General features: G+C 45.8%; 1 protein-coding gene across 1 annotated transcript in view; it reads left to right on the top strand.

Annotated features, from left to right (window-relative positions):
• TRMT44 (tRNA methyltransferase 44 homolog) overlaps positions 1–23,458 on the top strand; it is a 72,772-nt gene that overhangs the window by 27,934 nt on the left and 21,380 nt on the right. The window contains exons 5-8 of the mRNA XM_068276668.1: positions 7,103–7,210; positions 15,598–15,669; positions 19,495–19,601; positions 21,608–21,791. Of these exons, the coding sequence (XP_068132769.1) occupies positions 7,103–7,210; positions 15,598–15,669; positions 19,495–19,601; positions 21,608–21,791 (471 nt within the window). The remainder of the gene's footprint in view (positions 1–7,102; positions 7,211–15,597; positions 15,670–19,494; positions 19,602–21,607; positions 21,792–23,458) is intronic.

Raw genomic sequence — 23,458 nt, 5'->3', positions numbered from 1 at the left:
CATACTGCGCCTGATCCTGCCCACCTGCTCCTCTCCCCCTCGCTCTTGTCCTGTGGATGCCGCTGGGATTACAGTGCAGAAGTATGGCACAAGTACGGAGGACCCGGAGCGGTATAGTGGTAGGTGGCCACTCTGTCCCGCCATCTTGCCAGCTCCAGGATGAGCAGAGAAACGCCCCAGCATCCACAGGACCGGAGCGAGGGGAAGGAGAGGAGTGTGGCGGCAGGATGCGGTAAGTCCTTCCCTCGTACTCTGCACTTCTTTTTACCATATCTTCTTAATAGAAGACTCACCCACTCCCCCCCTGTATTACAATCTTTGTGCACTCCCCCGGAAACCTGTAAACTATCTTCGATATCAAAGTTGAAGATTGCTCATGGCTGCGCTCCTCTCCCTGTATGTGTGCGGCCACACTGCGCAGTAGCAGGGACCACTTGAGCACAGTTTTTTTTCCCCCTCTGCGCATGAGTGGATCTGTGCTACTATGCAGATGCTCATACACAGAGGGGAGCTTGACCATCAATTTAAGAAAGGTCCAGGCTGGCAATAAGGGTGACGGAGGATCAGGGAAGCTCCCGGATCATCCGAGAGGCTTTCCCCTACTGATGTAAGGGTTACAGGTTTACTTTAAAGGAATGCTGTAGGGGGTTGGGGGAAAATGAGTTGAACTTACCCGGGGCTTCTAATGGTCCCCCACAGACATCCTGTGCCCGTGCAGCCACTCACCGATGCTCCGGCCCCACCTCCGGTTCACTTCTGGAATTTCAGACTTTAAAGTCTGAAAACCACTGCGCCTGCGTTGCCGTGTCCCTCGCTCCCACTGACGTCACCAGGAGAGTACTGCACAGACCCAGTATGGTCTGTGCTTGTGCAGTACTCTCCTGGTGACATCAGCGGGAGCGAGGACACGGCAACGCAGGCGCAGTGGTTTTCAGACTTTAAAGTCTGAAATTCCAGAAGTGAACTGGGAGGTGGGGCCGGAGCATTGGTGAGTGGCTGCGCAGGCACAGGATGTCTGCGGGGGACCATTAGTAGCCCGGAGCAGTGCTTTTCAGCGCTGCTAGATTTGGGCACAGCCGGCGCCTCCATAGACTACAATAGGAATCACTCCTATTGCAGCGCTCAGTGAGTAACGTCGGCTCCTTCAGAAGATGGAGCCGAGGTTGCTTAAAAAACACAATAATTCGGCCTCCAGCAATCGCTGGAAGCCGAATTATATCATTCCCCCACTATCCATGGCGGCCTGGAGGGGGAATAGTAATTAACACGGCCGGGACTTGTGCAGAAGCAGGATCAGCCGTATAACAGCTGTATCCTGTGCCCAAGTCTACCGGCGCCGATTTCAAATGTACTCCATTAGAAGCCCCTGATAAGTTCAACTCATTTTCCCCCGACCCCCTACAGTATTTTTTTAAAGGATACATGAGGCAAACCTAAAAGAGAAAAGTTTTCTTCCAGCCCTCAGAAGTCCTCTCCTGATTGCGCTCCCTTAGTCGGGGGAGCTCTGTGCTTGCACAGTTCACAAAGACTTGCACAAGAGCAGAGCAGTACCACCGGCCCTGGGAGTGCGAGCAGGAGAGTACCAGGGTCCACTGATTGTCAGACTATCGAACGCCGTCATTGCAGCATACCTGACCAAGCTCTTTCAAGTGAGATCTCTGTGGCATGCTTGATCGATTTGGTGGGCAATCAATTGAAATGATAGACTGAGCAGCCATTATATTTGAATCGGCCAGATATCAATGCCGCAAATCTAGTATTATATGGGCACCTTTATGGAAGGATCCCCTTAAAGGAGTGTGGATTCATTTATAGCTGTAAGCCAGTACCTTCGTTAAAGAAGGGCACCCACATCTCACAAGACTGGACTCACACACACACACACACACACACACGCGCACAAGCACACACGCACACACCACACACCTACACCACACACATACACCACACACATACACCGCACATACACATACACTACACACCACACACCCCACACAAACCACACACATACACACACACCACACACATACACACACACCACACACATACATACACACACCACACATACACACACACACACACACATACGATTTGCATACACACTGCACTGTTCCTATTTTTCGAAATAGTGCTGTTAATTTGGTTGCCTTTGTGACCTGCAAAGTTCTCTTTAAGGTTATTTATACTAGGCTGAGCCTATTCCATATGTGTTTGAAACTATACAGGTATGTGCACATTTCTATTAGCATTTAATTTGCATTTTAATTAAATTTCAATAGCATTTCATTTGCACATGAATTGCGTTTGGTGTCTGCCCCCCATCCACCCACTGAATTCAAAACAATCAACATGGGACTCCAGATGCAGGAGAATAGAAAATGCTATGCTTGGAAAAATCAGAACACAAAGCAAACTTAATACGAAATGGCATTTAAGGATAGGTTAGGAATAGGTTAGGAATTTCATTGAAAACTATCCCCATTTCCCAAAAGATAATTGATGAGGTATAGATGAGAAATTCTCAGAAAAAACAACACTTTTTTAAGGTACTGGAAAGTGTTAAGGTGTTACTGTCGGGCATAAAATCAAACATCAATTATTTATTTTTATATGGTAAACTAGTAATAAGGATGCTAACCAGGCAATCCAAAAGTTTAGGGCCCGTTTCCACTAGTGCGGTGCGGAATCGCCGCATATCACCGCTGACAAAATCGCATGCGGATCCAATTCCGCATGCGTTTTTTGCCGCGATTTCGCATGTGATTTCGCAAAGGCAGGGTATATGCGATTTTAACCATGTCACTGCCTGTGTCAATTTACATTACTTTCAATGCGAAATCGCGGCAAAAAACGCATGCAAAAAACGCATGCGATTTCCCTTATCAAATACATTGCCTGCGATTCGCCTACATTCCACACGCAGGCGAATTCTGCAGGGTCTACCGTGCAGAAAAATCCTGCACATAAAAACGCAAATGAAAACTGACAAGTGGAAACAGTCCCATCCACTTGTATTGCCTATGCGAATCCGCGCTAGTGGAAACGGGCCCTTACTTTTCTTGTTTATAAATGAAAAGAGGAGCAGGGACAGGGAAGCTGGTCAGAGTTGATGGGAAGATGGATGGAGCCAAACTTGGAAGAAAACCTCTTGGAGACTGCAAAAGACTTGAGACTGGGGTGGAGGTTCACCTTCCAGCAGGACAATGACCCTAAATATAAAGCCAGGACAGCAATGGAATGGTTTAAAACAAAACATATCTATGTGTTAGAATGGCTCAGTCAAAGTCCAGATCTAAATCCAATCGATAATCTGTGGCAAGATCTGAAAACTGCTGTTCACAAACGCTGTCCATCTAATCTGACTGAGCTGGAGCTGTTTTGCAAAGAAGAATGGGCAAGTATTTCAGTCTCTAGATGTGCAAAGCTGGTAGAGACCTACCCTAAAAGACTGGCAGCTGTAATTGCAGCAAAATGTGGTTCTACAAAGTATTGGCTCGGGGGGCCAAATAATTACGCACACCCCACTTTGCAGTTATTTATTTGTAAAAAATGTTTGGAATCATGTATGATTTTCGTTCCACTTCTCATCTGTACACCACTTGTATTGGTCTTTCATGTGGAATTCCAATAAAATTGATTCATGTTTGTGGCAGTAATATGTCAAAATGTGGAAAACTTCAAGGGGCCGAATACTTTTGCAACCCACTGTATATGGCGGTTCTATAAAGTGGAATTTTCCTTTAAAGAGAGACTGAAGCGTAATAAAATCCATGTGTTTACCTTCTAGTTATGTTTAGCAATATTAGGAGTCTTGTAACGCCGCATTCCCGTGGCTGAACGAGGGCTTCATTCCCCCAGAAATCCCCGGGGCAAAAATAAGGGAGCGCTTCCTGTAAGAGGCCGAGCTCAGCGCTGTAGCTCTGCCTCTACTAGAGTCCCAATCTTCTCTGATCACCGCCTTTTCCTGCTCCTCTCAATCTTCTTTCACAGAGAGGGGCGGGGGAGAGGTGGAGATTTGCGCAGATTGACTCCTGTAGAGGCAGAGCTACAGCACAATGCTTTGCCTCCCCCGCCCCCTTTGAAAGTTATGGAGATTTGCCCCGGGATTTGGGGGGTATAAAGCCCTCGTTCAGCCGCAGGAATGCGGCGTTTCAGGACTCCTAATATTGCTAAACATAACTATAAGGTAAAAACGTGTATTTTATTAGGCTTCAGAGTCTCTCTTTAAAGTGGACCCAAATTAAAAATACAAGATTTCAGAAATAAAATCTATTTTCTAAATTATAATAAATAGCAGCCTTTTTTTCAGCTGCATGATGACAAATCTATATATATAATAGACTAAGTGCCTCAACCTTCAAACAAGAAGAAGAATTACTTTGCATGAGAAAATGTATGCGTGCTCAAACACCAAGTTTAAGGCCTCTTTTCCACGGACTGTTGAGCTGTGTGCTCAGCAAGCAGTTACCAGGCAGCAGTGAGCAGATACCAGGCAGCAGTGAGCAGTTACCAGGCAGCAGCAAGCAGTTACCAGGCAGCAGTGAGCAGATACCAGGCAGCAACAAGCAGTTACCAGGCAGCAACGAGCATTTACCAGGCAGCAACGAGCATTTACCAGGCAGCAACGAGCATTTACCAGGCAGCAGTGAGCAGATACCAGGCAGCAGTGAGCAGATACCAAGCAGCAGTGAGCAGATACCAGGCAGCAGTGAGCAGATACCAGGCAGCAGTGAGCAGATACCAGGCAGCAGTGAGCAGATACCAGGCAGCAGTGAGCAGATACCAGGCAGCAGTGAGCAGATACCAGGCAGCAGTGAGCAGATACCAGGCAGCAGTGAGCAGATACCAGGCAGCAGTGAGCAGATACCAGGCAGCAGTGAGCAGATACCAGGCAGCAGTGAGCAGATACCAGGCAGCAGTGAGCAGATACCAGGCAGCAGTGAGCAGATACCAGGCAGCAGTGAGCAGTTACCAGGCAGCAGTGAGCAGTTGTGAGAGTTTGAGAGGCATTTCACTGCCTATTCACAGTCCATGGAAAAGAGGCCTTACCCTAGCAAGTCTGACATTGCAAATCTGGCCTAATTGGCCATTCATGAGGCAATGCTCATGCAAATGCATGCACAAACCAATACCACAAAGCGTTCACCCTGCTACATGCTACATTAGCACTATCCGGCTTAGTGCACACCAGAGCGGTTCGGCAGCGTTTTGCGATCCACTTGCGGCTGCGGATACGCTTGGGTAATGTATTTCAATGGGCTGGTGCACACCAGAGCGGGAGGCATTTTGCTGAAATGCATCCTACCGAGGTGAGGCATTTTTTGGATTGCGGAGGCGTTTCTGCCTCCAATGTAAAGTATAGGAAAAACGCAAACCGCTCTGAAAAACGGCAGTTCAGAGCGGTTTTGCAGGCGTTTTTGTTACAGAAGCTGTTCAGTAACAGCTTTACTGTAACAATATATGAAATCTAGGTACTTATCCGTTAGCCGGGCGCATCCGGCAGGTGGCGCTAATTACTATTCCCCCTCCAGGCCGACATGGATAGTAGGGAAAGATGTAACTCTGGTGGAGTTTTGTCGCCACCTGCCGGATGCGCCCGGCTAACGGATAAGTACCGAAATCTACTACACCAAAAACGCTTTACAAAACCGCAAAATGCTAGGTGAAATGCTACAGAAAAATAAGAAAAAGCGTTTCAAAATCTACTAGCATTTTGCGGGTCTGCTAGCAGTTTTTGGTGTGCTCCAGGCCTCCAGGAGCGCCACGGGGAGGATTCCCAATGCCCCCTTTTTATACAACTGGGGGGACCGCAGGGTCTCAGGCTCTCTCACTGCCTGGAAACCACAGCGGCACGCCGGAGGGGGAGGCTGGGTGGCGTGGATGACCCCCCCCCCCTAAGTGTGGCCAGCGCCGGGGAGAGCCGTCTGCACCCACCTCCCAATATTAAAACAGGCACTTACCTTAACGTCCATTGCGTTCTGCTACATGTGCATTAATTTGGGGGCACCACATGAGAAAGGAGAGAAGCATGGGTCACCCCGAGCTTTAGAGCTCAGGGCTGGCTCACATACAGCACTTCCGAGGGGGGGGGGGAGGACAGGCGCACTCACTCCAGGGTTCACACCACCGGAGCAAGCCATCCACCACCTGCCTCCAAAGGATAAAAACTGCACAAAATGCTTTCCATGACAAAATTTATGCGCATGTAGCAGAACCCAATGGACATTAAGGTAAGTGGCTGTTTTTAATATTAGGAGGTGGGTGCGGACAGCTCTCCCCAGCGCTGGCCACGCTTGGGGGGGGGGGGGGGGCGGCTGCGCCACCCAGCCTCCCACTCCGGGGTGCCGCTGTGGTTCCCAGGCAGCGAGAGAGCACTTTGCAGTATTGGTTTTTGACCCTGCATAGTTTGGCATGCGAAAGCAAATGCATATTTGCATGAGCATTGCCTCATGAATAGCCAGCCAATTAGGCCGGATTTGCAAAGCCAGACTTGCTAGGGTTAAACTTGGTGTTTGAGCACGCATACATTTTCTCACGGAAAGCCTACTTCTTCTTGCTTCAAGGTTGAGGCACGTACTCTATTAGATAGATAGATAGATGCGGCGTATGCTACGACGCGGGTTGGCTAGTATAAGATATTTTACATTTATTGGAGGAACCCCTCCCTTCTTTTCATATTGCCGGGACAGAATCAGGCAGACTGGTGGAGGAGATAAAAAACAAAAACAAAACACAGGCTGCTACTGATGATGTCACAGGGGAGGTGATCTCAGCTTCATATAGACGACGCCCCTGTGAGGGAGGGTAGCTGATGACAAACACACCCATGATCTAAAACCTCCTACTAAGCTCAGAAGTAATAGCTGCCACCTGTATAACCCTAGGAGGGTGAAAAGCTTGCACTGAAATGCTCATAGGCTTGAAAGAGTGTTTATTTATCTGTGTATGTGTCAGAGTGGTGCGACTAAATATTTTGAATTAAAAAAATGTTTGGTTTGGGTCATGCCAAGTTATCCGGGGGAACTTGGGGTGGAATATATTACTATTGTTTTTATTATTATTTAGTTTTGCATGGTTTAAGTGCTGATGTGCCATGTTCTAGGTTTTGTGGGAAGAGGAACGGTCAGAGAACGGGCTGAATGAAAAGCAATCTTTTGTGGATTTGGGGTGTGGCAATGGACTCCTTGTTCATATTTTAAGCAATGAAGGGGTGAGTAGTACCTTTTCCTATTTCTATCGTATTTAGCTTTTGGTGAAATGCAGTTTAACAATATAATATAATATATCCACTTTGCATATATGGAATATATTGGTTCTTGGGACCTGATTTACAGAAGCTCTCTAGACTGAGGCTGGTTTTACACTATAAACCAACGTTGGCAATGTGGTGCGTCACACCCGATGCACCGCATCGCACCGTCAAAAGCAGGCCTTCAGGGAACACTGTGCAATAGCCGCTAGCCAATCAGGAAGCGATGAATGCGTAACACGCGCTTGCATCACTTCCTGCTTTGGGTATGTGGAAGTGCATTGTTAAATCCACTTACCTGGTGCTTTCTCCAGCCCCTGGCAGCCATCCTGTGCCCTCGCCGCAGCTCCGGTGGCTCCCCAGAACTACTGCGCCTGCGCAGTACTGACCTGATGACATCGGCTAGACCACGTGACCCGCGTGGAGGAGCGCACAAGAAGCCGACCTGTTGAGGTCAGCTTCTGCAGCGGAAGACGCCGGGAGCCACCGGAGCTGCGGTGAGGGCACAGGACGACTGCCAGGGGCTGGATGGAGGAAGGATTTTGATTTAGCCTGGATGTATCCTTTAAAATACGCTTACGTGCATACACGCCGCGACGTCACGTCACTCATTTTTTAAAAATCCACGCCTCGCCATAGACTAACATGACTTCTGGGCCGAAGCAGATCGCCGCAACTCGACACAGATGCCTTGCAGTAATGTAGTTCTGGACCTGTGTAAGGGATGCGGCGAAAACGTCACTTCCGTCGTGCCATAACGTCACAGTATGAGAGTCTACATAGATTTTCATTGTCCGGTGATGGGGTGCTGTAAAAATACCTCAGTGTACCGCCTCAGTGTGAAAGGGTACTTGGAGAAATGTCTCTTGACAGTTGCAAGAATGGCGAATGGGACTATAGGGGGCTCTTTAACTACTTTTTCTCCATCTGATTCAGGGGCCCTTTCCACATTGGACGTTATGGTGGCCACAGGTGTTATTGGTTGCGATGCCACGAACTGTTCATAGGCGAACAACGGCGAACGTTACATAAAGTACGCCCCATACTTTAACGTGCGGGCGAACGCAAACTTTGCAAACGTTCTGCATTGTTCGCTGATGACCAGTTTATGCCATCACTAGTTATGGGTGGATGGAGTCATGGTAGTCACACCTCATGGGAGAGGATCATTGAGTCCACACTTGTTATGACTGTAGACCCCCTCCTGTGGTTATTAGGTATTCTACAGTGATGTGAAAAACTATTTGCCCCCTTCCTCATTTCTTATTCTTTTGCAAATTTGTCACACTTAAATGTTTCTGCTCATCAAAAACCATGAACTATTAGTCAAATATAACATAATTGAACACAATATGCAGTTTTAAATTATGTTTTTTATTATTTAGTGAGAAAAAAAAACTCAAAACCTACATGGCCCTGTGTGAAAAAGAAATTGTCCCCTGAACCTAATAACTGGTTGGGCCACCCTTAGCAGCAATAACTGCAATCAAGCGTTTGCGAGTCTTTTACAGCGCTCTTATAGGAATTTTGGCCCACTCATCTTTGCAAAATTGTTGTAATTCAGCTTTATTTGAGGGTTTTCTAGCATGAACCGCCTTTTTAAGGTCATGCCACAACATCTCAATAGGATTCAGGTCAGGACTTTGACTAGGCCACTCCAAAGTCTTCATTTTGTTTTTCTTCAGCCATTCAGAGGTGGATTTGCTGCTGTGTTTTGGGTCATTGTCCTGCTGCAGCACCCAAGATCCCTTCAGCTTGAGTTGACAAACAGATGGCCGGACATTCTCCTTCAGGATTTTTTGGTAGACAGTAGAATTCACGGTTCCATCTATCACAGCACTTTCCAAAAAGTTAAACTTTTGTCTCGTCGGTCCACAAGGTATTTTCCCAAAAGTCTTGGCAATCATTGAGATGTTTTTTAGCAAAATTGAGACGAGCCTTAATGTTCTTCTTGCTTAAAAGTGGTTTGCGCCTTGGATATCTTCCATGCAGGCCGTTTTTGCCCAGTCTTTCTTATGGTGGAGTCGGGAACACTGACCTTAATTGAGGCAAGTGAGGCCTGCAGTTCTTTAGATGTTGTCCTGGGGACTTTTGTGGCCTCTCGGATGAGTTTTCTCTGCGCTCTTGGGGTAATTTTGGTCGGCCGGCCACTCCTGAGAAGGTACATCTCTGTTCCATGTTTTTGCCATTTGTGGATAATGGCTCTCACTGTGGTTCGCTGGAGTCCCAAAGCTTTAGAAATGGCTTTATAACCTTTACCAGACTGATAGATCTCAATTACTTTTGTTCTCATTTGTTCCTGAATTTCTTTGGATCTTGGCATGATGTCTAGCTTTTGAGGTGCTTTTGGTCTACTTCTCTGTGTCAGATAGCTCCTATTTAAGTGATTTCTTGATTGAAGCAGGTGTGGCAGTAATCAGGCCTGGGGGTGACTACAGAAATTGATCAGGTGTGATAAACCACAGTTAAGTTATTTTTTAACAAGGGGAACAATCACTTTTTCACACAGGGCCATGTAGATTTGGAGGTTTTTTTCTTGCTAAATAATAAAAACCATAATTTAAAACTGCATTTTGTGTTCAATTCTGTTATCTTTGACTAGGAATACTATCGATTCACATATTTTTTTTCAATTGACACAGGAATTGTTTGGAAAGTGCTGCCAAGTACTGGTGTATACATTTTAGCAGCAACTTCTTTGTTTACTGTTAGTAAAATACTTTCAAACTTTACTTGACGCCAAAACTGACGGCTGATTGAGCCATGAGGAGAGAGGAAATTCCCCTCACACTTGATCAGTGAACTCTATGTGTAGCTCTGTGTGTGACAGAGAGAGAGAGAGCTCACAACAGCTGCAGATCCTGTGTCCTGTGTTTCTGACTGAAGTGTCTGAAGAGAGCAGAGGAAATGTAACTAATTGTCACAGCTTTTCATACTGTTTTTGCTTTCAGAGTTTGAGCTGTTTGATATTTTCTTTCTGTAGTCTGATATGCAACTCTGGCTGTGCATTGAAGCAGACACCCCTTCTGCAATTGATTTGTCCCAATATAGCAAAAATCCTACCCTCAATAAATTACAGTTTTTGCCTCTGATATTTAACAAAAAAGTAGGAAAATGTTTACACAGCTACTTAGACATTATTTGTCACATGAGACATTGTGTGCAGCTAGATAAGAATTAGCGCTGTTATGGTTATCTTAGTTGGCTCAGGCAAGTGAATGCTGCTCAGCCATATATAAAGAAAATAGGGGTAAATGCCCATGAAAACAAGACGTCCGCTACACTTAACTTTAAGGCTCGATTTAACTTTCATCAATTATTATTCTTGAAGCTTAGGACTCAAGTGCCTTACTGTATACCTTTTATACTCGTGTATTGGCCTAATTTTTTAGCCCAAAAATGTGCTGAAAAAGTTACCCCCTCGGCTTATATGCAAGTGGAACAGAACGGATGGTGGAGCAGGTTTTGTTAGTGGCAGAGAAGCTTATGGATCATGCCCTAATGATCCTGCTCTTGCAAGCTGGCTCCCTGCTGTGTCTGTGTCCCCCATCCCCTGCAACATGGTGTGCAGAGTACGCTGCTCAAGACTACCTGTGTCCTGTTGCTTGTGTATCGGAGTGTGCAAGCAACGTGTTAGCAGTGCAGTGATCGTGGATTCTTTCTGTGTGGCAATCGCTATGTCTCATATCTATGGCCACATCTAGTGGCGTCATGAGACACAGCTGTTTCATCCTTGGGTCACATTTGGCTATCGGGAGGGGGGCTGATTTTGTACTGGGGACACATCTGATTTCTGTTGAGGGGCTATACTGGATAGGGGGCTTATACGCGTGTCGATCACTTTTTCCTGGTTTCTGAGGGAAAAGTGGGTACCTCAGTGTGTGTGTGTGTGTGTGTGTGTGTGTGTGTGTGTGTGTGTGTGTGTGTGTGTGTGTGTGTGTGTATATTCTGGGGGTTTTAACTCATTGGTAGAGTAGGTCAGCAGCATCAAATGTTCACTACACACCAGCCAGTGAGTCTTTTAGGGTAAAAATAAAACAAACCAGCTTTATTGTCAGTCAAACAATGTCCGTAAACAGCAACAAGATAAACCACTCTGGGTATGCAGTAGTCACTGTAGGCACATTACAAAAATATACAGCCAAACCACACTGGCTTTTCAGTGACACCATGCCACGGGCCTAATGGCAGTCCTGGTGCCACTCACCTTTTTCCAGGCTTCTCCTGGTTTACCAGCACTGGAGTCCAACTCCCCTCCAGCACTTCCACATCAGCAGCTTCCCTGCTGCTACAGGCCTGGCAGCCCTCTCGGCCTGCTTGCTCCACATACAGCTCACTGCATCCTGACTGATGCAGGTACTTATCCATATTCACACAGGTGAATCCATTAACACCCTCTCTGCCAAACTCAGGCCTGGACTTGGAGGAGTGTCGTGTAAGGCCTACCCTTCTCCCAATGCACCCCAGCGCCGGATCCCAAACTAATCTACCAGATAATGTTGTTGCTAAGTTGCAACAACAGTCATTATCCAGGACCTTTTCCTTCACATCCAGACCAGAACCAAGCAGACATCTGCTCTGATCATCACTATGTATGTATGTATGAATGAATGTATGTGCCGCGATCACGCGAAAACGGCTTGACCGATTTGCACGAAACTTGGTATACAGATCCCTTACTACCTGGGATGATATGTTCTGGGGCTCTCGCATCCCCCTTGCACAGCTGGACGGAGCTACAAACAACTAATCAGATTTCACCCATTCATGTCAATGGAAAAAATGGAAAAGGCTGCCATTCTCATAGTAATCAAGACAGAGTCCCCACACTTGGCACAGTTGGTCACTCGGTGACCGAGGTTACAAATCCAGGAAAAGTGGGTGGAGCATAAAACAACCAATCAAATTTCAGCCATTCATTTTTAATAGGAAAATATAAACTGCAGCCATTCTTAGACTGTGAATGGCAGGGTTCTCAAACTTGCCACAGTCGGTCACTGGGTGAATTGAATTAAGATTCAAGAAAGTAGGTGGAGCCTACAGCAGCCAATCAAAATTCACTTATTGGTTTTCAAGGGGAATATTTAAACTGCTGCCATTCTTACACTGTTAATGGCAGAGACTTCAAACTTGCTACAGTTGGTCATTGGGTGACTGGAATTCAAATTCACTAAAGGGGCGGGGCCACAAACAGCCAATCAGATTTCTTTGCTGGATAAACTGCTTCCATTCACACTTTTCTGATACCAGGAACCTGAAAGCTCACAAACTTGGTCATTGAGTGACTGTGTGTCAAGGTTTTAAAAAGTGGGCAGAGCCAAAAATAAATTTCACTGGTCAAATATGAACTGCAGCCATTCTTACTCTGTTAATGGCAGGATTCTCAAACTTTGCACAGTTGGTCACTGGGTGAATGGGATTAATATTCAGGCAAATGGGTGGAGCCTACAACAGCCAATCAAAATTCACTTGTTGATTTTCAAGGGGAATATTTAAATTGCTGTCATTCTTACACTGTTAATAGCAGATGCCTCAGACCTGGTACAGTTGGTCACTGGGTGAGTGGGATACAAATTCAGAAAGGGGGCGGAGCCACAAACAGCCATTCAGATTTGATTCATTTCAATGGGAATATACAAATGATTGATACCAAGGACCCCAAAACTCATAAACTTGGTAATTGAGTGACTGTATTTCAAGGTTAGAAAAAGTGGGTGGCACCAACTACTACATTTTTTTACATGGGAAAATATAAACTGCAACCACTCTTACACTGTTAATGGCAAGGTTCCCAAACTTGACACAGGTGGCCACTGGGTGACTGGGATTACTATTTAGAAGGTGGGTGGAGACTCCAACAGCCAATCAAAATTCACCTATTGATTTTTCAAGGGGAATATTTACATTGCTACCATTCTTACACTGTTAATGGCAGAGGCCTCAAACCGGAAACGGTCAGTCATTGGGTGACTGGGGTCCAAATTCACTAAAGGGGATGGAGTCACAAGCAGCCAATCAGATTTGTTAGATTGATTTCAGCCATTCTGTTATTGGCAGGGTTCTCAAACTTGACACAGTTGGTCACTGGATGACTGGCATTAATATTCAGGAAAGTGAGTGGAGCCTACAACAGCCAATCAAAATTCACCTGTTGATCTTCAAGGGGAATATTTACATTGCTGCCATTCTTACATTCTTAATTGCAGATGCCTCAAATCTGGTACAGTCAGTCACTGGGAGACTGGGGTTTAAATTCTGAAAAGGGGGGGGGGGGGGAACAAACAGCCAATCAGATTTGTTTAATTTCAATGGAAAAATTCAACTTATTGATACCAAGGACCCCAAAGCTCATAAACTTCGTCATTGAGTGACTGTATGTCAAGGTTAGAAACAGCCAAAAACAACTAACTTTTTACACGGGAAAATATAAAGTGCAGCCATACTTACACTGTTAATGGCAGGGTTCTCAAACTTGGCACAGTTGGTCACTGGGTGACTGGGATTAATATTTAGAAAAGTAGGTAGAGCCTACAGCAGCCAATCAAAATTCACCTATTTATTTTCAAGGGGAATATTTAAACTCCTGCCATTCTTACACTGTTAATGGCAGAGGCCTCAAACATGCTACAGTCAGTCATTAAGTGACTGGGGCTCAAATTCAATAAAGGGGCGGGGACACAAACAGCCAATCCGATTTCTTTGCTGGATAAACTGCTCCCATTCACACAATTTTGATGCCAGGAACCCGAAAGCTCACAAACTTGGTCATTGAGTGACTGTGTGTCGAGGTTACAAAAACTGGGTGGAGTCAAAAACAGATTTCCCTGGGAAAATATAAACTGCAGCACTTCTTCACTGTTAATGGCAGGGTTCTCAAACTTTGCACAGTTGGTTACTGGGTGACCTGGATTAATATTCAGAAAAGTAGATGGAGCCTAAAAAAAGCAAATCAATATTCACCTGTTTATTTTCAAGAGAAATATTAAAATTGCTGCCGTTCTTGCACTGTTAATGGTACAAGCCTCAAACCTGGTACAGTTGGTCATTGGATCACTGGGGCTCAAATTCAGAAAAGGGGCTGAGCAACAAACAGCCAATCAGATTTGTTTTTATTGATGCAAATGACCCGAAAGCTTACAAACTTGGTCATTGAGTGACCGTGTGTCCAGGTTAAAAAAAGTGGGGAGAGGCAAAAACAAATTTCACTGGGAAAATATAAACTGCAGCCATTCTTACACCGTTAATGGCAGAGTTCTCAAACTTTGCCCAGATGGTCACTGGGTGACTGAGATTATTATTCAAGGAAGTGGTTGGAGCCTATTATAGCCAATCAAAATTCACCTGTTGATTTTCAAGGGGAATATTTAAATAGCTGTCATTTTACACTGTTAATACCAGATGTCTCAAACCTGCTATAGTTGGTCATTGGGTGACTGGGGTTCAAACCGAGGGGTGGAGTCAAAGAGGGGTGGAGTCACAAACCGTTAATCTGATTTATTTAATTTCTATGGGAATATACAAATTATTGATGCCAAAGCTCACAAACTTGGTCACTGAGTGTCTGTGTGTAAGGGTTAGAAAAAGTGGGAGGAGCCGACACCAGCCAAATACATTCCCGGTCAACGCCGGGTCATCAGCTAGTGTATGTGTGCATATATATTGCCATGAATGTATATGTTTTTTTTGAATTTTATTAAAAGACACCTAAAGTAAGAGGGATACGGAGGCTGCCATTTTTATTTTAAAGAATGCAAATTGCCTGTCTGTCCTGCTGATCCTCTCCCTCCAGTACTTTTAGCCATAGTCCCTGACCAAGAATGCTGGTTGGCTTACGTTTGACTGGATTTGCTTTATGCTTTTTACAGGTGTGTAATTTAGACTACTGATGCCTTAAAGGTCAGGATGCCAGGTAACTGGTATTGTTTAAAAAGGAAATTAATGTGGCAACCTCCATACCCGTCTCACTTCATGTGTCTTAACTACGTACAGGACGGCTCCCCTGCCATGGCGAGGGTTGCAGGGGATACTGCGCCCCTGGCTCAGTGGCCATCACATCAGAGGCTGTACTTTACTATGTACTGAATAGGCAGTTCAGCCATCCGTGTGAAAGAGTGCTTGAGGAATATGGAAATCTTATGACGCTAATAAGTCCAACTCAGATCCACTTTGGGATGTTCTTCACAGTAGCTTCATGTTTTTGTCTGCTCTAAACTGATTTCACCCTGCCAGTACTTTTTTCCCCCTCCTTTTGAAAACAAATTTTCTTAAATGTCGTTGCTGTTTACATCTTGACCTTTTAACGCAGCACTCAGACTTAATACTGTTCATTTCACCGTAATGTTAAACAGCATCCTGGTCGTGGCATTGATGTCCGGAAAAGGAAAATTTGGGATTTCTACGGTCCACAAACTATTTTACAGGTAAATTAAAATTCTGTTTTCGAGCTGTGCCTCTTTCTTTTCTTTCTGGTGACATTTTGAACTGGTGATAAGTGCATGCTTCAACACACGCAACGCCCAAGAGCCTGACAATGAGACATTTGAATATTAATCTGCTTGTTTTTCATTTGACTTGTTTACTGCCTGACATGAGGTCTTTCTAGGTAAAGCCTTTATGAATTATTTAAATAAGGTCCCTTCAGCTAGCATAGAGGTGCAGAGCCTTTATTAAAACTTAATATTTAAGTATGCTCTTGTTTTTAAACAGGAGCCTGTCAGGGTGTCATCCTTTAATCCCATTGCTTGAAACGAGATTCTGCTTTTTACAGAGAGCATCAGTGCTATTTATTTGCATCTATATGTTGCAAGGACTAATGGGAAATATTAAAGTAGACCTGGACTCTTGCTCAGGAGACGAGGAGAAAACAGATAAATCCACCCTGTGTGTATTAATACAGAACAGCCTGTCTAATTCTCTCTCCTTAGCAAGTGATTAGCTAGTGTAACTTGAGCGGTCAGCTGTCTGCCGACTGACGAATTCTGAGCAAATATGTAAACACAAGTGGTTAACTCTTGCTGTGCTCCCTGCAAACCAGGTAGTAGCTACACTGCAGCATTTCTGTATGAGCTCTATGACAGACTGCTCCTGACAGCTGTTTCACAAGTTAGACTTGCTTCGTCAGAGGCAAGTACATGTTTTGCCTCTGACGAAGCATGCCTCTGTCTTGTGCTATTGTATTTGCCCAGATGGATTAGCCACTTAATTCTATCTGGACGACTATAATTTTCCAGATAGGAGCCGCTGGTGTTTATCTGGACTTGTATACGCATCCAGAGTTTTCCATGGTGGTTGTGCACACGCCCGCCACTCGTTCCTGGTGGCATTTGCGCTGGCCGTGATTGGGGAAGGGGAACTAATGTTCCCCGATCCAGTCGCAGTGCCTGGAATGAATGGACATGACCCCAATCAGGGGCCATGTCCATTCATAATAGTGAAAGTAAAGTGATGTAAAAAAAACAAAAAAAAAACCGAACACTTCCTGGTAGTGATAGTGTTTGTAGAGCCATCTTGTGGCAAAAAGGTAAAATACACTGATTTTTTTTTTTTTTTTTTTTGTATGGAGGTCCTCTTTGAGGTAAAAATCTTTGTGAATTGTCATGCAGTTTTTTTTATAAATTACTGAATTATTACTGCATGCGTGAAAATTATTATGAATTAGGGAAAAAGTCTAGAATACCACTTGAGGTAAGTTACCAAACATTATTATTGTTAAAGTGAATGTTTACCGTTTAAAAAAAAAAAAAAAAGTCAGATACTCACCTAAGGAGAGGGAAAGCTCGGTCCTAATGAGCCTTCCCTCTCCTCTCCCGGTGCCCGGTCCCGCGCAGGATCCCCCGTGGCAGTATTCGACCAGTTCGGTCAAATACTGCCACTTCCACAGCCGAAGGGAGGTTTTCGGAAGCCTTCGGTAGCACTCGGGCTCCTGAAGACGGGCCGCTCCATACTACGCATGCGCGAGCACCCTCTATGATGCACTCGTGCGTACGTAGTATGGAGAGGCCCGTCTTCGGAAGCCCAAGTGCTCCCGAAGACCTCCGAAGTCCCTGCGGCGGCGGACGCGAATAGGGGAGCCAGCGCAGCACCGAGGGCACCGGGAGAGGAGAGGAAAGGCTCATTAGGACCGAGCCTTCCCTCTCCTTAGGTGAGTATCTGACTTTTTTATTTTTTAAAGCAGTACCCATTGGCTTTAATAATATTATTGATTTATAAAGAATCCGAATCAGAAACTTTATTTCGCCAAGCACGACTGGGTCGTGCCCGGAATTGGGCTTGGCACGTACAGGGTACTGATACACGGTATACAGTAGTTACAGATAGAGGACATGCAGTAGTAACAGAACATTATACAGAAAAACAGAACATTATAGAACATGTATGCAGAGGGAGACAATGGCATAAGTTACAATACAATAAAAAAACAACCAAAGAAAAAAGTACACTTGAGCTATGTGCAAAGTGCCTCAGTGCGTCTTGGTATTGTGGGGTGGGGATAGGCATTTCCATGGCGAGAGTTCAGGAGGTTGACAGCAGAGGGAAAGAAACTGTTCTTATGTCTTGAGGTCCTGGTGTAGATGGATCGGAACCGGAGCTTCCGGCTCGAGGGGAGCTGATTAAAGAAGCGGTAGCCTGGGTGTGAGGGGTCGTTGGCGATCTTTAATGCTCTGGTGTTCAGCCTGGAGTGGTATAGGAGGTCCAGAGTGGGAAGGGTTCTCCCGATGATCCTCTCTGCAGATTTGATGACCCTCTGCAGTTTGAGCTTGTCGCTGGCGGAGGAGCTGGTGTACTCCTGCAGCACCAACATATTCTGTGGTGCTGTACAAATTTTTTGGGGGTACAAAATAATACAGACAGTGGTATACATCTCTATACAAAATACAGAGTTAATATGTATAAAATGTGTAACAAGTTCCAAGACACAAAGGGTGAGAGAGCCCTGCCCTTGCGACCTTGCAGTCTATAGCAATGGGCAGGCCCAGATTTACCTCACAGGTGCCTATAGGCACAGATGTCCTGACTCCTTAGATTTCACCCTCCATGACCCTACAAACCCCCTCCAAACTGCACCACAAGAATGCTGGCTCTCCCAGCTGTCACTTCTCCCTTACTTCTCTTTCATGTCATAGGTAGCTACAGGTGCTCCTTTGTATTAGGTAGCCGGTAGTACCCTCAATATTAGGTAGCTAGAGATGCCCCTAACTGAAGGGAGATCTCGTCAGTGAACTGCCGAGACACTCATCAGCACTCTGCGTAGGGAAAGAGGGAGGGAGGAGCTCGGGACAGGAGGAAGCCACCCTTCTATCATCAGCCGCTTGTAGGCACGTGCCTACAGTGCCTTATGGTAAATCCAGCCCTGACAATGGAGGTGGGGGGGGAAAGGGGGGGTAGTGTACAATATTCATACCTAGAGGCAGTATGTTTTAGGTTATCTGGTAGAAGTACACCTTGGTCAGAGGTCAAAGGGGAACTGCCCTAAGGTGCAGCGTATGATTGATGGAAAAAGTGAGTTTTGAGGGCACGTTACGAACATTAATTTTTTACCGAATGCGTCTTTGTGAATTAAAGAGACTCTGAAGTCTCTCAAAATACAGGTTTTTCTTTTAAAAACCTCTTTAACATCAATGCCCTAACTTAAACGCTGCATCGCCATGGCTGAACACTAAATAAATCACCTCAAACTCCCGGGGCAAAAATCCACGACTTTCTTGGTTGTGGATTTTGCTGCCCGGGGAGGCAGAGCTTTGGGCTGTAGCTCTGTCTCCCTCCATGCGCGTCAATCCACGTATCTCCGCCTCTCTCGGTGAAAGAAGACTGAGAGATGGACGCGTGTAGAGGCAGAGCTACAGCCCAAAGCCCTGCCTCTATACGGAAGCGCTCCTTGCAATGTGCCCCGTGGAGTTTGGGGTGATTTAGTTCGTGTGCAGCCTCGGGGATGCAGCGTTTCAGTTTGGGCATTGATATTATAGAGTATTTTAAGAGAAAAACAGGCATTTTGGGAGACTTCAGTCTCTAGTCAAAGCCAATGTGGAGCATCATACTAAAAGAATTGTTAGGAAGAGCAGAGAGAATAGTTCCTGATCTTATGAGGATATTATTATTATTTATTTATATAGTTCCAGCATCTTCCGTGGCACGGTACACCCTCCCAGTGATGCTTAGCCTAGGCTGGTTAGTTATGTGGAACTCTCCCAGAGCATTCTGGGAGACCAGATATTATTTTATTGGTGACCATTCCATTTCCTCCCTAGGAGTGTGCCATTACCCCAAGTGATGAGCATCTGTTTCCAGAGACAGACTGGATCATTGGCAACCATTCTGATGAGCTTACCCCGTGGCTTCCTGTCATTGCAGCAAGGTAATAAGGCAGATCACCTCAGCAGTCACTGCGTAGTGCAGACCTCTGCAGCCATTCCATCTCTGACTGGATTGTAATAGGTGGTAAGGCAAAGCAAACCTAAATAAGCAACAATTGTTCTTGGTCTGTGCAGCTGATTTTCTCCTGCAGGAAAGGGATTGTAGCTAGGCTGTTTGCATTGAAAACTGGTGCAATATGGAATAAAGATTCCAGTGTAGAAATGTAATACGATGTGCGTTTAAAGTAAACCTGAACTCACAACTTCCTCTCTGCTCTAGAAGATACACAACAGCATAATAACTTTTAAAGAAAATAGTTTATTTTGTTACAGCTGATACAAATCTTGCAATAAATCTGCACTGTTTACTTCCTGCCTTCATGGAAGCAGACAAAGGGTTAAAGAGAGGAAAAAAATGGATATTTTTCCCTGCTAGTATGCATAAGCATTATGAGGAGAGGTGAAACGCTGCATTCCAGTGGCTTTATATCCCCCAAATCCCCGGGGGTAAATCTGGGCAGCGCTTCCTGAAAGAGGCAGAGCTTGGCGCTCTAGCTCTGCCTCTATTGTAGTCAATCTCCACTGATCGCCGCCTCTCCCCGCCCTTCTCAATCTTCCTTCACAGAGAGGGCGGGGAGAGGTGGCGATCCACACAGAGATTGACTTCATTAGAGGCAGAGCTGCAGCGCTAAGCTCTGCCTCCTCAGGCCCTGGGATTTGGGGGGGTAAACTGTTTTGCCCTGGAATGCGGCGTTTCACCTCTCATCATAATGCTTGTGCATACTAGCAGGTAAAAATATACATTTTTTTTCTCGCTTCACAGTCTCTTTATCCACTTGTCGACCGCCTAACGCCGACATCTGCAGGTCGAAGTGGTGTTTCCATGGAAACGGCCGCTCCTTCGTTCCATGTCAGTTCACGGAGTGTGTCTCCGTGAACAGCCTGCGAGCCTCCGATCGCGGCTCGCAGGCTAATTGTAAACACGCGGGGAAGAAATCCCCTGTGTTTACATCATACGGCGCTGCTGTCTCATCAGCACCATAAAGGAGATCGGCGATCCCCGGCCTCTGATTGGCCGGGATCGCCGCCGTCTAATAGGCTAAAGCCTATCAGAGGCCGGTGCCGCCCAGAGCGAGAGGGAGGGAAGGAGCGGGAGGTAGGAATATCGCTGCGGAGGGGGGCTTTGAGGAGCCCCCCACCCAGCTCGGCCACACAGAGCGGCGGCGATCAGAGCCCCCCAGCAGGACATCCCCCTAGTGGGGGAAAAAAGGGGGGGGGGGAAGTCTGATCGCCCTTCAGCAATCACGATCTGTGCTGCGGGCTCTCTAAATAAATACAGGGTGCATTTTTCTATGATTTCCTTCTGTCCTGTGCAAGAGTTCAGGTCCACTTTAAAGGACAATTGAAGTCCGAAGTGTATGGAGGCTGCCATATTTATTTCCTTTTAAACAATACCAGTTGCCTGGCAACCCTGCTTATCAGTAGGACAGTCATCGAGGACTGCCAGGCAGCAGGTATTGTTTAAAAAGAAATGAATATGACATATAAATAAATAATAGCCTCCATATCCCTCTCACTTCAGTTGTCTGTTAACCCCCCTGGCAGTATGATTATTTCCAGATCTTAGGGTCTTTTTAAAAAGTTTCAGACCCTAAAATCATGCCGCCAGAACGCCAGCAGCAGCCCCTGCGAGACTCACCTCCTCGGGCTCCAGTGGTGCAATTTTACCTCCATCCTCCGGGTGGCGATGTAACTCTGTGGTGAGATCGATGACGGTGATCTCACCAGAGTGATTCAGTGCCTCGGAGGACAGGAAGGAGAATGGCCACCGATGTCTGGATCCCCCCCGGGAGGTGAGTAAAAACTCCCGCTGCATTCTCTATACTCTGCATTCTCTATACTCTGCATTGAGCTCCCGGCGGCTAGCCCGAGCATAGCTCAGGATTACCGCCAGGGAGGTTAATGTAATTCTGGCTTTTATTGATCCTTTTCATTAAATCTTTCTCAGGTCTTCGTACACCTGCCGCTACTTTGTGTTGCCCTGCTGTTTCTTCAATTTCAATGGGAAATACAACAGAAGGTCCAGTAAGAAGACTCAGTACAGAGAATACCTGGATTTTGTCACAGAAATAGGAACACGCTGTGGTTTTAATGTGGAAGAAGATTGTCTTAGAATTCCGTCAACCAAGCGGGTAAGCTCTTGCGCTCCATCGAGTATGTCAATGTAACATAACATTTGAGTCGGTTGTCAGATGAGTATTTAAAAATCCAATTTAGTTCCTTCGGGTCGACCTTGTTCCAGAACCATTCACAGCACATCATTTACATACAGTTAGGTCCACAAATATTTGGGCAGAGACAACTTTTTTTCTAATTTTAGTTTTGTACATTCCCACAATTAATTTTAAATGAAACAACTTAGATGCAGTTGAAGTGCAGACTTTCAGCTTTAATTCAGTGAGGTGAACAAAACTATTGCATAAAAAATGTGAGGCAACTAGCATTAATTTCAGGGGCTCAAAAGTAATTGGAAAATTGACTCCAGGCCTTTTAGCTGCTTAATTGGTAATTACTTAACAATGGATTTGCAGTTTAACCACTTGAGGACCACAGGTTTACACCCCCCTAGTGACCAGACCATTCTTTACAATTCAGCACTTCACAACTTTCAGGGCTGGAACCCACAGGAGCGCTTTTGGCAGCGTTTTGGCAGCACTGCGATACGCTAGCAGTTTGTCAAAACGCTGGGCTAATGTTAATGGATGGGGCAACTTCCACAGGAGCGTTTGCGTTTCCCAGAAACGCAAACGCAGGACCTGCAGCATTTTGGGAGCGTTAGCGCTTCAATGTAAAGTATTGAAACGCTAGCAGAAACGCTCAGCAAAACCTAAACTGAGCGGTTTTGCTAGCGTTTTGCGGTTCAGCACACTGTAACAAAATGAAAAATAATTCACAGGACCAATCAGGATAAAAACGCAAAATGCTACGCACCCGCTGGGCAAAAAAATACAATGTTGCAAAACACGGCCAAAAAAGCGCATGAATCCGCTTGCAAACCGCTCAGACAAAACGCTAGCGGTTGCGTTTTGCGTTTGCTGATTTCAGTGGGTTCCAGGCCTAAGGGTTTATTGCGCGGCCATACAAGTTGGCACCCAAATGAATTTTACCTCATTTTATTCCCACAAATAGAGATTTAATTTGGTGGTATTTGGTTGCTGCTGTTAGTTTTTTTGAAAAAAACTTTTCTTTTATCCCCTTCCCTCCCTCCAATTGGCCCTAGACTAAAGGTGGCCATACATTAGAACGATTATGGACAGATTCGACCCAGAGACAAATTTATCGCTAATCGAATCTGATTAGAGATAAATTTGTCTCTAGTCGAATCTGCCCATACACTACAGACCAATTCATGCCCGATTTCAGCACGAAATCATCAGGGAATCAGCTGAGCCGCCGCGTCCTACTCGCCGCTGCCCCCAAAATGTATGTAGTGTAGTGCATTTATACATTACCTGCCATGTAGCAGCTCGCCGGGTCCATCCGTCCATCTCGCCGGGTAACAGCTAGCGGCGCATAGCGTCTGGCGTCATCCGCTATGTGCCTTCATGACGTCAGACATAGCGCCGCCGGCATGTATGCGGAACCCAGCGAGATGAACCCGGCGAGCTGCTACAGGACAGGTAATGTATAAATGCACTACACTACATACATTTATACATTGCAGCAGCGGGGGTTTCGTCATCTCGTCGCTCGTTCGCAATTCGGCCACTGTACCGCCGCGCACCTTGCCAACCAACCTCGGCCCCACATTTTCCAACATGAGCAATCGACTGTGCGGCCAAACTTCTGTTCCGAAATT

This window comes from Hyperolius riggenbachi, chromosome 1, assembly GCF_040937935.1.
Source record: "Hyperolius riggenbachi isolate aHypRig1 chromosome 1, aHypRig1.pri, whole genome shotgun sequence".
NCBI classification, from domain to species: Eukaryota; Metazoa; Chordata; class Amphibia; order Anura; family Hyperoliidae; genus Hyperolius; species Hyperolius riggenbachi.
This window is presented reverse-complemented; position numbering and strand designations above follow the sequence as displayed.